At 42.4% G+C, this 16922-nt stretch overlaps 1 protein-coding gene across 4 annotated transcripts in view; it reads right to left on the reverse strand.

The window, feature by feature from the left end:
• ST8SIA1 (ST8 alpha-N-acetyl-neuraminide alpha-2,8-sialyltransferase 1) overlaps positions 1-16922 on the reverse strand; it is a 114968-nt gene that overhangs the window by 25029 nt on the left and 73017 nt on the right. For 3 of the 4 annotated variants that reach the window (XR_012504100.1, XM_074357916.1, XM_074357915.1), the window contains exons 3-4: positions 16732-16841; positions 11145-11237 (exon numbers count right to left, since the gene is read on the reverse strand). Coding sequence is in view for 3 of the 4 variants with exons in the window: in XM_074357916.1 (XP_074214017.1) it covers positions 11145-11237; positions 16732-16841 (203 nt within the window). In the remaining variant the exon portion in view is untranslated. The remainder of the gene's footprint in view (positions 1-11144; positions 11238-16731; positions 16842-16922) is intronic. The other variant, XM_074357917.1, reaches the window with a different exon arrangement.

The raw sequence follows: 16922 nt of genomic DNA on the forward strand, positions 1-16922 counted from the left end.
GCTACTTTGATGGTTAAAAATAGATCACTTGTGGCTATTTTAATGCAACTGCATTTAATTAGTAAGATGGCTGAATACTTACTAATTTCATGAGCCATCTGTATTTAATCCCTTGTGACTTCTCCATCTCTAATATGCAATTAGCTCCGGGGCTGTAATATTTTTCGTATCTATTTACATACTGTCTTTATATATGAAAGAGATGTATCCTTTTCCTTTTCATATCTGATACAATTGCCCCCAAAAGTATAGTTGGATTTTTCATTTTATTCACGTTTTTGGCAAAAAAAAAAAAAATTGAAAACTTTGGAGTCAAATAATAAGTCATCTTCCTGTGATTTCTTCCAGCAGAAAGTATTCCATCCTCAGGTGAAATATATACTCACATCAAAGCCATTTTTTTGTGTGGTTTGTTTCTTACATTTCAGGAGTTAATTCTCATAGCGGGGTTGAGTAGTGTCCCACCCCAAGTCCATATCCACCCAAAAACTCAGAATGTGACCTTATTTGGAAATAGGGTCTTTGCAGTGTAATTAGTTTTGTTGAAATTAAGTCACAGCAGATGAGGATGGGCCCTAATCCAATGACTGATGTCTGCGTAAGAAGAGAAAACAGAGACACCATCCCACAGAAGCACACTGGGAGAATGCCATGTGATGAGGGAGGCAGAGATCGGCGTGATGAGTCTGTAAGCCAAGGACCGCCAAGGATATCCGGCACCACCAGAAGCTAGGAAAAGGCACGGAAGGACCCTCCCCTAGAGACGTGGAGACAGTGTGACCTTGCCAGTACCTTGATTTCCAATTACCAGCCTCCAGAGCTGCGAGAGAGTCAACTTCTGTTGGTTTAAGCCACTCAGTTTGCAGGGATTTTTTTACCGCAGCCCAAATAAACATACAATGAGTACACACCTGATTTTGTTATGTGGTCTGAGATAAAATTAAAAAAATTTTTTTTTCTCCAATTCTGAACTCACTGGTCCAGCTGAAGCCAGTTCCTAATGGCATGTGAAAGTCAACTTGGGTTCATTTCTTCTCAACTTTCCACACTGACTCAGAACCTTTCCACACTGACGGCTTGAAATCGCCCACAATGGCTGTTCTTACACCATTAAAGTTGGCAAACTCTACAAGTCAGGGTGTTCCGTTTCATCCCCAGAGCTGGTTTTAAACCACTGACCAGCACACCACCGTTCAGTCCCTGCCTTTTTAACAGCTTTCGATTTCTACTATTAGTATCTTGTACTCTAATTTCTTATTCTTGTGTATTTGGCTCCCAGGTGTACATGTATCTGTGTACATACATACACAGAACATAGTATATGCTCAAGTAATTTAAGAAGGACTTTTGAGAAATATAATTTCTGAGCCCTTGTTTAATACATGAATGACAACTTGGCTGGAGAAAGAATTCTGCTCTTCAAATCTCTGTACCTACTGTGAACTTTCTCCTGAAATTCAACGACATGAAGGCGTCCGAAGCCACCTTGATTCGTACTCCTTTATAAGTAAACCATGTTCTTCTGCCTCAACGCTTGTAGGATTTTTCTCTTTATCCTTGACATGTAAAAATGTTGTCAGAATATATCGAATGCGGGTCTTTTCCCATTAATTTAATTTGGCAATGTGAGAAGTGCTTTTAATCTGTGGACTGTGTCCTGTTTCAGAAAAGTTTTTTTAGTTTTTTCTCACTATTTTTCTTATTGGGCCTGACAATTGCTTATTCTTTTTTGTTGTTGTTGTTCGTTCTTGATTCTTCTTCAGAAAACCTGTAACCTATATGAATCTCCTTTCTTTTCCCTCAATCTTATTATTTCTTGTCATGTACCTCTCTGGTTTCTTTTTCCTCCCTACAGTTAAATGTTACAGACTTTGATTTCTGCGGTCTAACCCTGCTCTTTGCTGCATCCCACGTGGACTGTATTGCTTTCTCTGCAATTCTGCCTGCCCTTAGCCACCTCTGATTTCTGCGGTCTAACCCTGCTCCTTGCTGCGTCCCACATGGACTGTGTTGTTTTCTCTGCAATTCTGCCTGCCCTTAGCCACATCTGCTCCCAACTCCACTTTCAGCTCGTCTCTGTTCTCCTATTGTTCCTTGCACCCAAGGGGTCAATTCCTAAGTCCATTAAGCTGAGTCTTCAAAAATTGTTTCCTATTCCTTTCGGAAAAAATGTTTTATTTGTGTTTTTCTTCTGAGTCTTCAAGTCACTTTCCCTTGTATTGCAGAACGTTTGGGGAATCTGTATCAAAAATTTTTTTCCTAAATAGTAAACACATGCACACACATGCACACGTGCATGGGCACAACCACTAAGCTGATCCAGAACAATGTCTGGCTACAGAATGGGTGCGTGATGTCCTCTTAGCCATAGTTACTGGTCGTTTAGGTGTTGGTGCAGTGTCTCTTTTGGATCTATACCTAGAAAGAATGCTGGAGTGCTCAGTCCTGAGCTTGGTTTCTAGCATCTTGCAAGCATTCATCTCATGTCTCTACTGGACTGGGGGAGAATGTTCTAATCCTACTGGCCAGTTGTCTGCCTGCTGGGGAGCTGTACACAGGCTTCAGTTCTTCTTTAGTCAGTGATGGAATAAAATTGTACTTCAAGCTGCACTATTCTTAGGGCTCTTCCTCTCATCTCCATCTTCTCTTGTTACACATCTCCCTGAAGCTCTCACACCATCGCAGTCTGCAAAGGGCTACACCTCTACCTGTCACTCCCTACCCACGGCAGCACAATGTGTTGTGAAGTACGGTCTCCAAGCAGACGAAGAAGAGGACTGATGGGAAGAAGGAAGGCGACGACACCATCAGGCTAAGAAGAGTTCCCACGGCTTTGGGAATTTTCTGTGTTTCTTGGCCCGTGGATAGAGTGAGGTTGAGTCATAATCTTTTCCCATCTTCTTCCCAGATTTCTGTGCTATTCTGGTTCAGCAGGCTTAGTTTAGGATTATGACTACCAACAACTTTCTCCTCGCTACAGTTAGTGGAAATTCCCTGATGATTCTAGTATCTGATTTCCTTTTAGCCTTATTTTTCAGTTATCTTGTGGATTTGGGGGTTCACTTATCTATATATGGTGATTTAACTTAAAAGCTGGAACAAAGTATATCACCCGAATGACGCATATTAATCCAGTCATTTGCTGAAGACTCACTCTGTGTGGGTTAAACACACCAGTAATCAAAAGATGAAAAAGACAAGAGTCCAGCCTTTGGAGAGCTGGGCCTGGAGAGGGTCGATGAGGAGAAGGAGAATCTAGGCAGAGGGCACCGCATGGGTGCAGTGATACTGGTGAGCATCGCCTTCTGGGAACAATGAGTGATGCTAGAGTCTGAGGCAAATGGGACAGAGTGGAGAGGGATGCTGAGCTGAGACTCCATTAGAAAGTAGTGGGGAGCCAGTCGAGAGAAGGCGTACCTGTACTGCAGGGGAAAACGGACTGAAGGAAGATCTCAGGGCACTGTTTGAGCCCTGGCAAGAAATGTTACCATTTGAACAAGGACAATGGCAGTGGAAGTAACAAGACAGGACAAAGTTAATGAATAATGTGAAAGCCATCCCGTCAGGGCTTTGTAGGTAGATGAGGATGCAAGAAGGTGCGAGGATGACTTAAAGGTTAGTCCCCTCCGTGTCTGGCGGGATGGGGCCAATAACTGTGACAGGGACTACAGGGACAAGGGAGGTTTGAGGGGAAGGAGAATTAATTCGCTTCGGGGACACACTGAATGGGAGGCGTCCACGGGACTTATAAATGGAGACAGCCAGGAGACACAGCTGTCTGAAGCACAGAAGAGAACCAAGGTTAGGGACAAATGTGCACTAGCGCTGGTTACAGCTGAGGGTGAAGACCATGGATGCTTTCCCCCAAGAGAAGGCAAGTCCAGCGAGGAGAAAAGAGAGGCTACACCGGGCGGTACCGACATGACGTGGGGAGGGGAGGGGAAACGAAAACCAGCGAAGGAAGCAAACAAGGAGCAGGAAAAAGAGGCGTGTTGGGGCCCAAGGGAGAAAAGAATTTCAAGGAAGCAGAAAAACAAATGTTCCAACAAATAATAACTGAGAGCGCTTGCACAATAGCACAAATGCTTCTAATCAGAAAACCTTTCCATCTAATGGGAATTTGTGTTAAGGAGCCTCCGCCTTCCGGGCTGTTTGGTGGTACCAGGTGCAGGTTACTATCCAGCAAATATTTGAAAGATGCAGCCTTTTTGTTTCATAGTTTGGTGCAGTGATGAGCAGAGATATAACCCAAGAAGGAGACAACCTTCCAGAGCCTCTGGTCTTAGGAGGCAGCAGTAGACACTGAATCCTGCCCTCTACGGGGCTCTGTAATTCAGAAAAGGAGAGTCTGTTTCCCGTTAGTTCTCCAAACACCATCATTAATCTTGTGGCAGCGGGGCAGCCCTGGGAATAGCCAGCCATGTAAACGGTGTGACATAAACAACACTGAAGATTCCTTTCCAATCCTTCGCCTAAAATACGCAACCATCCCCCCCAGCCCTTACCCCTAAGACGGCCAAGGTGCCTGCCATTGCTCTGGTTAGAGAATTATTCTAATTTACTAAAGCACTTAGATTCCGCCAGGTGGTTCTATAAAAACACTGAGAGGAGTAAACCACTAACCCATTATCAACCATTAATACATCAACAAACATCTGTACGTCAAATGACATGTTATCGTCTTAGGGAAAAAAAGAGTAGGGGCTGGGTGTTGAGATTTGACTCATAAGGCACTGGCCCTGGGACAGGGCTCTTGTGGAGGAGGAACGCCATGTCACTGGCAATGAGAGGCAGGGTGCTGAAACAGGAAAGGCACAATGCAAAGCAGAGGTTCTCAGACTTTTTAAAAAACCCAGATCACTGTTCCTCCAGATTCTGACATACTTTTCAAGGTGGCTGTGACCTTCCCTAAGAATCCGAAATCTGTAAATCCCAAAAAACCGAGAAAAAAAATGTTCCTGAATTTGATTTCCTGTAATTTGAATTGCGAAAATAATAAAGACATTTCTTAAGTTTTCCAAATGTCAGTATTTAAATACTATACTTATAATACTGCATATATTTTACTTTTTTATTGACTGAAAGATTCTTTAAATTCTACAGGGTTTTATAATTTTCAAAAGTCTCACACACATGATTTCACATAATACCATAATAATCCTTTTTACCCTTACCCCTATATGGGCCCTCCCCCACCTCCACAGGTGACCACTAGTTTGTTCTCTATATCTGTGAATACACTGCATAAGTTTTTCCAAACACTCGTGCCCTGCTGGAGATCCGGACTTGGCATACCAACTGCTCCACTGTCACTAACCCCTTCACTAACATCTTCACTCCAAGACAGATAAGAGGCAAGCAACTGATCAAATTAACTAATGGTAGTCATTTTTTCTTCTACATTTTTTCTATTCCCTCGAGTAGAAAACAAGTGTTATAGGCTGAAGCAAAAGTTTATGCTGTAGAGCGCAGGGAACTATATTCACTATCTTGTAGTAACTTATGGTGAAAAAGAATATGAAAATGAATATATGTATGTTCCTGTATGACTGAAGCACTGTGCTGTACACCAGAAATTGACACAACATTGCAAACTGACTATACTTTAATAAAAACATATACATGCCAAAAAAAAAAAAAAAGACAAGGATAAGAATTTGCGTGTTGATTGGTTTAAAAGTGTCAGACAAATAGACTTACCGTATGACCCAGGAATCCCACTCCTGGGCTTGTATCCAGAAGGAAATCTACTTCAGGATGACACCTGCACCCCAATGTTCATAGCAGCACTATTTACAATAGCCAAAACATGGAAACAGCCTAAATGTCCATCAACAGGTGACTGGATAAAGAAGATGTGGTATATTTATACAATGGAATACTACTCAGCCATAAAAACCGACAACATAATGCCATTTGCAGCAACATGGATGCTCCTGGAGAATGTCATTCTAAGTGAAGTAAGCCAGAAAGAGAAAGAAAAATACCATATGAGATCGCTCATATGTGGAATCTAAAAAACAAACAAACAAACAAACAAACAAACAAACAAAAACAAAGCATAAATACAGGACAGAAATAGACTCATAGACAGAGAATACAGACTTGTGGTTGCCAGCGGGGCGGAGGGTGGGAAGGGATAGACTGGGATTTCAAAATTGTAGAATAGATAAACAAGATTATACTGTATAGCACAGGGAAATTTACACAAAACGTTATGGTAACTAACAGAAAAAAATGTGACAATGAGTGTGTATATGTCCATGTATGACTGAAAAATTTTGCTGAACACTGGAATTTGACACAACATTGTAAAATGATTATAAGTCAATAAAAAATGTTAAAAAAAAAAAAGAAACAACAAGGACCTATTGTATAGCATAGGGAACTATATTCAATTTCTTGTAATAACAAATAATGGAAAAGAATCAGAAAAATATATATGTATGTATATATGTAAATGAATTGCTTTGCTGTACACCTGAAACTAACATTGTAAATCAACTACAATTCAATAAAAAATTTTTAAAAAAGGAATGAATATATCTAAAAAAAAAAAAAAGTGTCAGACAAAACTGCCAGTGGGATTCAGCTGGTGCTATGGAAAGGAATCATTGCCAGGGTGATGCTGTAAGAACCATAAGGTGACAGGAAACCCAAGGATGCAGCCAGGAAACCCATGGGATGCCAACATGAAAGACAAAGGCTCCTTCCTCCTCCACCAGCCTCTGTTTAGTGCCTCCTACTGGAAGGCCTCACAGGGAACCAGCTGGCCAAAGAAAAATGTTATTTGTAGAGTCTTGGTTCCAACATCACAAAACACTGTACAGGAAAGCGTGTTTGTAGCTGAGAGACACATGGCACAGTTGGAAAGGGCAGAGGCATAAATCTGTTGGGAGACTATTGCAGTAATTGAGGAGAGAGATGATGGTGGCCTGGACCAGGGTAGTGGCCATGGAGAAGGTGATAAATGGTTACAATGTTTAAGAGTAGGTTCAACATAACTGGCACTGAATTTAATCAAATGTGAGGTATGAAAGAAAGACGTAAGCCAAGGCAAATTCCAACATTTTTGAATTGAGCAACTGGAAAAATAGTTTCCATGTTTTTGAGATGGAGAACATGGCAGAATACATGGATTTTAAAGGGGGGAAATAGTTCTCCAGAGATTATTTTGAGTTTGATATTCATATTAGTTACCCAGATAGATTAGCCAAGCTGCCAGTTGGGTGTATGGGTCTGGAGATAAAGGATTAGGTCCTGGATGCAGTACAAACGTAGGCGTCATCAGAGGAGAGAGAGTATTTAAAGCCAGGAGGCTGAAAGAAATCCCATCAGGAATGAATAAATAGAGAAAAAAGAAAAGTTAGAGGATAAATTCCTGGACCACTTCAATGTTTATAGGTTTAGGAGATGAGAAGCCAGTAAAATTAGCTACCAAAAGTAGTGGCTTTTGAAACAGCAAGAGAATCAAAAGAGTGTTGACTTGGAAGCTACGTGAAGAAAGTACATTCGGAGAGAGAAGGATGGAATGTGTCGCATGGTACTCAAAGGTCAAGGAAGATGAGAGTCTTTAACAATGTGAAGTTAAAGAAATAACTCAAGAAAATTTCCCAAAGTGAGAGGACACGGTCTTGCAGATTAGAAGGCCACTGAGCTCTAACATGATAAATGAAAGTCGGCCAATAATAAGGCACATTGTTGTGAAATTTCAAAATATTGGGGGTGCAGGAAGAGGAGGAGGTCCAGATAAAAACCAGGTGTGAATTCAGAGATACAGAAATCCAGGTCATATACAAAAGGTCAAGAATCACAGTGATACCAGTTTTCTCAAAATGCAATCCTGGAATCTAGAACACAGTGGAGAAATGTCTTCAAAATGCTAAAAAAAAAAAAAAAAAAAAAAAAGGATTTCCAAGCAAGAATTAAAATCCTAACAAAAATATCAATCAAGTATGAGGGTAGAATAAAGACAATTCCAGATACATAAGGTCTCAAAACCTTTAATTCCCTTGTACTTTTTCTTGAGAAGCTACTGGAGAATGTGCACCAGCACAATCAAAAAAATAATCCAAGGAAGAAGATGATACAGGTTATATGAATTAGGAGACCAACACAGGTAAAAGATGAAGTGAATTCCTAGGATGATGCTAATGAAAGACTCCAGGAAATAAACCTTGCATCTAGTAGGTATTAGAACTTAAGAAATACTAGATATGTCTAATAATTATATTAGCATATTAGGCATTTCTAACTGTATTAAAAATGTTAGAAGGTGAGAACAGTTCAGGATTCATTCTTTAAAAAGCTGAAATTGACTACTGATACAACTGAGTGTCATTTAAAAAACTGGTTAAGATTCAGGAAGTTGTTCTACAAAAAGGTACCTTAAAGAAAAAAAAAAAGGAAAAATAAGACATGTATTAACTCCAGGCAGGAGGGAGTGGGATGGGAGTAAAAGCAGGGACCTTTCCTTCACGTCACTGGTTTCCTCTGAGAAGTAGAAAGCAAGGTTATCACCTCAGGGAAGGGGGGTGAGCAGGAGATTCTGGGAGTCTGAGAGAGGGGAAGACAGCATATGGTCAAAGTGGGAGGGCACATGGGCTTGAAACACGCAGTGGAGCTACCTACCAGTTCTTCGTGGTCTCTTTGGACCAATAAACACAGCTAACGGAGTGACGGCAGCAAGAAAGAGCAGAAAAGTGGTCTAATATCAGAAGGAAGACAAAAGACAGCAAGTAGAGAATGTGGCTTGTAAGCCTGTGCGGTCGCTAAGAGGAGGTCAGCCCCGGGGGGGAAGTGGCAGGAGCCATCTTCAGGACAAGTGCTCCTACCGCGCACATTGGAGAAGCGGCTTGAAATAGAACATGATGACTTGGCGTCACTTGAAGGAAAGCAATTTGAAGAATTTAAAGACGGTCTCACAGTTAAAATATCACAAGGTAATTTGGCTGGGAGAACTGATTGTACAAAGGTGGATGATGACAGAAGCAGAGAACCCAGCGAGGGGTAATCACAACTTATCCTGAAAATGAGCATCAATTACCTTTTATCCAGATGGGAAATATTTAGGGACTAGTTTAAAGCTAATAGTGCAAGCAAGTATTCTGTGACGGGATGCTTCTGTTTTAAACAGCTCCAAAAAAAAAAATCTGGAAATAGGACATATTATTAATTAAACCTTAATAAAAAGGCTTCCTGTATCAACTTGGAAATAGGACGTATTATTAATTAAACCTTAATAAAAAGGTTTCCTGTGTCAACTTGGAAATAGGACATATTATTACTTAAACCTTAATACAAGGCTTCCTGTACCGACTCGCAGCGGCCCGGGTCTTTTTCCTGCTGATGCTCCATGTTCCATTAGTAACCCTGTGCCTTCCTCTGGCGTTTGGTTTTTTTTTTTAAAAACACTTATCAAACGTGTTCTTTCACCCTTTTCTATGTCCTGTTACTGTCAGAATCTTCATAATCTATTATTACAAAGTCATACATCACTTTTTTTTGGTCTCCTCAGGAATTTCACCCAATCGTCTCTTAATCAGAAATCCTCCCTTTCCCTTTTAAATGGTAAACTCATTACTGGCCTCTTGGAGTCTTCTCTTCTCTCCTCTCCCAGCAACAGCAGCTAAATATAAGCTGTAAGAGCAACTGTAAACCCTTCAGTGGTATTTCTCCAACTACTTCCCAAGAAAAGAAGAGTCCAAAGTCCTAGGTGCAAGCCAATTCGGACACTTACTATCTGGTTGAAACAAATCACCTAACTCAACTGTGACAAAGGTTTTCATGGAAGTATCAAGAGAATGCTAGCATCTACATCACTTGCCTCTCCACATGTCAGTCCTAATGACTGTGCAGCGTTCAGCATTTTCTTTCTTTTATGCATTATTCTCCTTCCAAACATTCACTCTTTTCTTCTATCTAATTGTTTTTATTTCCGAGTAATTGGCAGATATTGTTTATGTAAAGGAAATTATATTTCATTAAGTCGAAGAGGCTACCATATTATTTGTCAATAACACAGAAAAAAGAACATTGACAAGGAAGCTGCGACTCAATGTTTTTACAGCAGTGCTACGGACAGTCTTGCACTCGCCCCTTCTTGCTTCGACATTTCTTTCATCCACTCTAAGGAACTGAGCAATGTTTCCTGCTTTCACTTGCATTGTTTGACATTCATATAGAGACGATCATTTTGCACCCATCTTAGTAACTGTAACACAGCTTCATCCACTTGTGAGTATTTTCTTCCTTCTTTATTTTGCTGCCTTACAAGACACTGTAAAGCTGCTGCCATCACTTCTCTGAAATAATAATTTGCTTATAGATCAAACTGGCACCCCCCTTGCTGTTTCCATGCCTTTCTTTTATACACAATAGATAGTCCATCATTTTGGTTATGTTTTAAATGTCAAGCAAACTTAACATGTGCAGTACCCACGATGCACAAACCTTCCTTGACCGCTCTTTGCACAGAGACTGAGTCATTCTCTACAACGAACAGTCCTTGGAGAAACAGCTCACAGCTCACTGATGGGCCGCATCCACCAGAGACTGACCTCCAGAAGCTCCCACAGCCACTGCCAAGATTTCTGGAATCGATACTACAGCAAGAATTTTCCATCTGCTTTCCCAGATCTGACTGGACATAATGCTGTGTACTATATTATAATATCATGTACTCACACATGCCTGTACAGTCCCACAATTTGGCTATTTTCATGTATACATATGCAGTGAAGCAGTCATTTCTTTGTCTTTATTCTTTAACAAAACTGACAGGACTTCAGTTCACCCATCAACGCCAATCAATAAATTGGAGCTGAAGCCAACAAACTGAAAAGTAGTAGAAATGAGCAAGCAGGAAATTATATTGCTTTTTTGAGCAAAACAATGGATCCGCATGTTATTTTTACCATCTCTAAAGGCAAGAAACAGAATCCAAGAGGAAGCATGAAACAGTGTTTGGATTCCCATAATCCTGCCTGGTTTATTTACAATTCCTTCCTTCATCCTTCCTGCCTATCCAGCTGGTTTCCTTCTTTGTTTCCCAAACTGAATTGTGTTGCCGGCCTGTAAAGATGTTAAATTCTTCCAAAGCCAATCTTTCTCGTTCCTCACACACAGAAGGCGTAAACTCTTACCTCTGCCGAATGATGCTGGGGTTGGCTGTCACCAAGTGACTTTTGGATCCAACATCATTAGTGTATTCGCTTGACAAAGGAGGCAGATTGCATCTAGAGAAACAAGAGCAAGCACTTCTGAATGATTTGCATACTTAAAAAATCAAGTCACTTCTCATGACAAACAAGAATTTTACTAAGTCTAGCTCAATTCACAAATAACATTTTATCACCGCTCCCTTTTAGTAGGCATTAGATGACTGTTAGCATCTTCAAAATGCTGTCATAAAAACTGGTCCTGTTTTAGAAGAAAGAAAATGTCAGTAGGAGAGGTAAGGAATCTATGAAAGAAAAGAGACAGAACTAGAATGAATTTATTCCATTCAAAATATTTTTTTAATTTTTTTTGGCAGGGGGTGATTAGGTTTACTTATTTATTTTTAGAGGAGGTGCTGGGGATTGAACCCAGGACCTCATGCATGCTAGGCATGCGCTCTACCACTTGAGCTATACCCTCCCACACTCCACTCAAAATATTTTTCGAGGTGATAGGACAGAGTATAGTAGACTTGAAATTAGAGCTCAGGAGGGTGTGGCCCACCAAAGAAATGCCACTATTCTCCACCATCCAGGCAAAGGAAAGAGTACAGGTGACGGAAACAGCTCCCCCTCCCTAACACACAAACACCACCCAGCCCCCGTTGCGCTCCTTGACCACAGTGTCTCATGAATGTTTACAATGCAAAATATTGCAGTGGCAAATCCCAGTCCCATGGCTTTCTGCCAGTGGGACGTTAACCAAGTGATGCCATGTGCCTCAGTCTCCCCATTACACAAAATAAGAATAATGACTTTTCCTTTCTAATCAGGTTGTTGTAAGGATTAAAGTAAGACATGAATAAAAAGTCCCTACTTTGATGCCTCACACATAGTAAAAGCCCCAAAATATCGTGTATCAGAAAAATAACTTAAACATAACTAAATACATATTCATTATTCATAACAATCCCAAATGAGACTGTAGCTTCCATTGGGTTTCCTTTTATCACGGGGTCCTAATTTCTCCTCTCCACCCATAGGTCTAACTTGTTCCCAACCACGTCAGAGTATCTGTCACTTCTTACTGCTTCAGCAAACTAAAGCATCGTTTATCTGCAGGTAGAGATCTTACAAATATTAATGTCTCTGCCATTCCCCAACTATTAAAATTTCCCTGCGAACTGCCCCCAGGACACGGAGCTGTCTGAGCTCCTAATCGGCTGATCAACACAAGCTCCTTGATGTTGTCTTCTCTTTACCCTGTGATTCTGACCACATCAGAGCCTCCCAGGCGGAAATTTGTCAGTTCATTTGGAACCTTCCTTTCATCTGCTCTCTGGTAACAAGATCCTGGTTCTTCTGGCAGCTCCCTGGTTGGTGACTTTCGCTGAGTGTCCACTGAGAACAAACACAACCACAGCCTGGCATTGTGGGGAGCCTGGGGGAAGCTCAGTCCGAGAGCCTCCTTGAGGCATCTACGGTCTAGTGGTCGCACCATATGCCACATGGTTTTGGAGGACCCCTGTCGGGTAGCGAGCTTACGCATTAACAGTCAGTTTCATCTGACAGTGGTGCCGACTGTGGTCTTGGAATTTCACTGATCTTTGCAAAGATGAAGAGGACTTTCAGGATGAGATACAGGCTAGAATTTGGACCTCTGTCTCCTTAAGCAGCTTTGATCTTAATTGCCCTTCATAACATTTGAAGAATCAACCACATTATATTCAAACTGCAAACTCTGAATGTTGCTAGAAAGTGCGGTCAACTTGTCTTGTCATTATTAAACAAAACAACTCGGTTTTCATGAATAAATACTTTGTTTCTCTGTGTGTTCCTGATAGGCTGACCCGTGACTCATATGTCTGGGTCCCTTCGTAGCCCAGATCACAAAGTAAAAGCTCAAAAAAACCACTCCCAGATACTAACTGCCAAATCCTACAACAGAGGGAACTGCTTAAAAGAATAAAGATAACATTTTATAAATTCATCCCTGGAAAATGATGGCATTGTATTCTGGTGTAAACATCTGTTCTTCTGGGTAAACTTTCTCTCCAAGTACAAATGTCTGATATTTCCCCGTAGCTCTTCTTAGAAAAAGCACGCTATAATTTTAGCTCCTCAACTCCCAAATTGATAATTACATAGATTTACATAAAAGGCACATTTAATACAGTCAAATTGTTTCTAATAAGGCATAATTGTGTAAAAGTGTCTCAAACTCTGCATTATCGCTTGTTGGCACAATTAACAGATATTAATGGCTGAAGTGTCTTAGTAACTGTACCACTGGTCCTGGAAGATGTGATCACAGAATTGATGGGAAATGAATATTCTTTGAAGTAGGCGTACAGGTGGGTGGGGAATGGGCCCAGAGGAGAGGAATTGTCAAATAGAAAAAAATGATGAAACTCCTTTTTAAACTGCATGTATAGTTAAATATGCTAAAGACCCTTCACTGAGCCTAATTCAAAGGCATCAAAAAGTGGCATTGCCCTCACTCATGTCCCTGAGCCCTGCAGTTCCTCTCCAAGTACAATCATCGTAGCCTCTACTGTGCAGAACTTCCAGATAAATTTTATTCAACAATTATTATTTTAAAAAATATTGCTTTTGGTTATAGAGCAAATATTTACTTTGAAAAAATGGGCAATTGATTTGTAGTATTAGGAAGTCCAGCAAAGAAAATGATGGTGTTGTTTTATCCTAATCCTGGGACCCATCTTGAACTATCATTGGATATGCCACTGTACACAGGTAAGGCTCTGTCTGGATCTCATCTTTCACTGTAACTGTCCGTGCACCCTATAGTCTGGGACCAGACATACTGTGTGCTTTCTAATCATAGTTACTCACTAAATGTTTAATTTTGAATATATCATATTATCTCCATTTTCTCAGGGTGCCCCCCAAAATGTGTATTTAGCAACCATGTATAAATAGATCCAGAAATAGTCAAGTAAGAATAATTTACAATTTATCAACATTGAATTACTCCCATATTGTAAACCATAAGAAAGGCTTTTGAAAAATTCAAGTGCGTTATGACAATGGTGCCATTCTTGAAAGTAAACCAAAGGCACGTGCACACACACCTCTAGTTCTCATGCTACCTGCTTTGAATTCTTTTCATTCCTCACTTCCCTCATCGTTCTATGAACATTTGTGCAACACTGGGCTCATCACTCCTTGCTTCTGAACTTGAGCATATCAACACTGATTGTATACAGTACAAACTTCGTCTCGTTCATTTGTAATAAATACGTGTAGATAACCCCCTAAGATGCTCAGGCCTGGTCTTCTGCATGTCGCGTTTATAATATCTGTCTTCCTAAACGTAGCGACACACGGACACGTGCACTCGGGAATAATATAAAAACACATTTATTGCACCGCCTCCTTTCACACTATCAAGACCTCTTAAAATCACGTAACTTTCCTGAATCTGTGAATATAACAGTTCCACTCCTTTTTCCTTACATCGTCTTTGGAAAGAGCAAATCACCCTATACTCGAGAGCATCTGGAAAATGTAAACTTGACTGTGTGAATGTGGTACAACTGTGTCATAGTCACAGAATCACAGGTCGAATCAGAGTTTCCACAACGCAAAGGCTTGAGGCACTGTCTGCTGCCACCTCCTCACATAAGTCAGGAAGCCGGGCGCAGCAGAGGGGACAGGCGCGCTGCGGGTGTCAGAGCGAGTCTGGGGCCAGGGCGTGTGCTCCTCCCTCCCTGCTTTCTTTGCTGGCTCCTCAGCCCGCACCCAAAGCCAGAGTACTCCAGGGGGTGCTTCTGTTCTCTTCATCCCTCTGCTCCCTGGGTGACTGCATCCACTTCCCCAGCTCAAATGCCATCTCACCCTACCCTCCCCATGGCTCACGACACTGTGGCCCACACTTGGTGACTTTCCCACATTCGAGCTTGGAAAGGCTGGCCTGTGCCCAGAGTGGGATGGAGACGGGGCTCCATCCGGATGCCACTTCTCCTCCGAAGGTCCCCATTCACCCACCATCTGCCTCTGAATCACCCCCGATCACAGCCCCAGCACGTCTCCGGGTGCTCATGCAGGACGGAGCCGTGCAACATGCCACTTCCGGTGCCAGCTGAGACCCAGGGCAGGGCAGGTGCTCACTAAACGGATGCAGACCTGAATTCAGAGAACTACATTTTTAGTGTCTCCATTTGGCTATTGTTTGTATGTATTGCAAAATTAATAATAATAATAAATAATAATAATAATTGCAATGGAGAGGAAAACACAGTCTTACATGGAAAAATTATGGCGGGGCCCCCACCATAAAGGAAAGAGAGAGAAAAGGGTCGCCCCCCTGCCACAGGCTTCGCTAGGGAGACCAAGCTCCCACCCCTGGCTCCCCGAGAGGGCACCTGGCCCTCCCCCGAGGACGCGGCTTCCCTGACTCTCTCCAACAGGTTTCCTCTTCCCCACTCCCCTTAGCTCAGAGCTCAGAGGTGGTTTATGTTCTCTCAGCCTCCTTTTGCCACTTCTAGACATTATTTATCCTTAAAAATGAACACAAAACCCAACCACACCCCCCGCCCTCCAGCTTTCCGCCCTCTGTGTGGCTGGAGGACTCAGCTTTCCTGGCCTCGCAGCCTTTGGGCCCCTGGTGCAGAGTCATTCCCGCTTCAGGGAGACTTCAGGGCCCACCTGAAAGACCCTCCACAGTACAGCCTCCAAGTCCCTACACGTCCTCAGTAACAAGTGTCCTCTTTTCCTACCACACATCTGATCGTCCCCCAGACAGGCCGAGTTCCAAGGTCACTTCTCCAGCGGGCCATGATGACCTCAGCTCTCATCATTCCAGGTTCCCTCATCTTTCCCACTCCACCTCCAGCTCTGAACGGCCCCATTTTTTGGCCCCATGGGCCCCCTTCCTTTCTTTCTCCTCGCCTCTCAGGGTCTGTCTTCCCTTCTGCTCAAAATCACCCAACGGTGCAGGTTGTGTGAGTTTCATGGCCTCTACTCTCAGCTGGACGCGTTGTGGCAATTCCTTGACACACCCCTGCACGAGCCTCCTGTCTTCCAGTAAAAGCGACACCAAGTCACCTCCCTGCTCAGTCCCTTTACCAGGCTAACCCCTTGCTGGCACTGTCTTGACCCCCCTCCCCTTTCAGTTTTCCCAGCCCCGCACAGATCCAATCCCTCTTCAAACCCCATTCGCTACTTACAAATGCTTTTGTGAAAAACAAAAGCAGCAAAGTGTGTAGAATGAAATGAGTCAGTGAAAACGCTTATTCACAAAGAAGTCGCCTTAAGAACAAGTTGCAGCAGAGTCGGAACCACCCGATTGCATGATCTAAAAAAAAAATCTGAGTGTTTCCACTTCGTGGGTCTTCCCACGACCTCTGGGCCTTTCTCGGCTTTGTACTTTCTGGGGGCCCCGCTCCCTGGCTCCCCGGCCCTCTCCTGCACTCACTTGTGTATGAACTTGAAGGGAGGCTGAAAAGCAGCTCCAGCTGATTAATCACAAGTGACTGGTTTCAAAAGCCCCGGGGCTGGCGGGCATGGGGGGAGGGGGGCAGAAGGCTCCGTGGGAGCTCTGTCTTACCGCATGACAAAATTTGCTTCATCTATTTGACGGCCACAGCCACTCTTCTTCAGAATCCCACCATTTCCCACCACCGCGCATTTCTTCAAGGGCAGCTGGAATGGGGTTGCCTAGCAACAGAAAACAAGGCGGGTTTTCACTGCAGAGAACACACCACCGCTCACAGCATCATTCATTGTTTACAGCAGACC

Source organism: Camelus bactrianus, chromosome 34 (assembly GCF_048773025.1).
Source record: "Camelus bactrianus isolate YW-2024 breed Bactrian camel chromosome 34, ASM4877302v1, whole genome shotgun sequence".
Lineage (NCBI taxonomy): Eukaryota > Metazoa > Chordata > Mammalia > Artiodactyla > Camelidae > Camelus > Camelus bactrianus.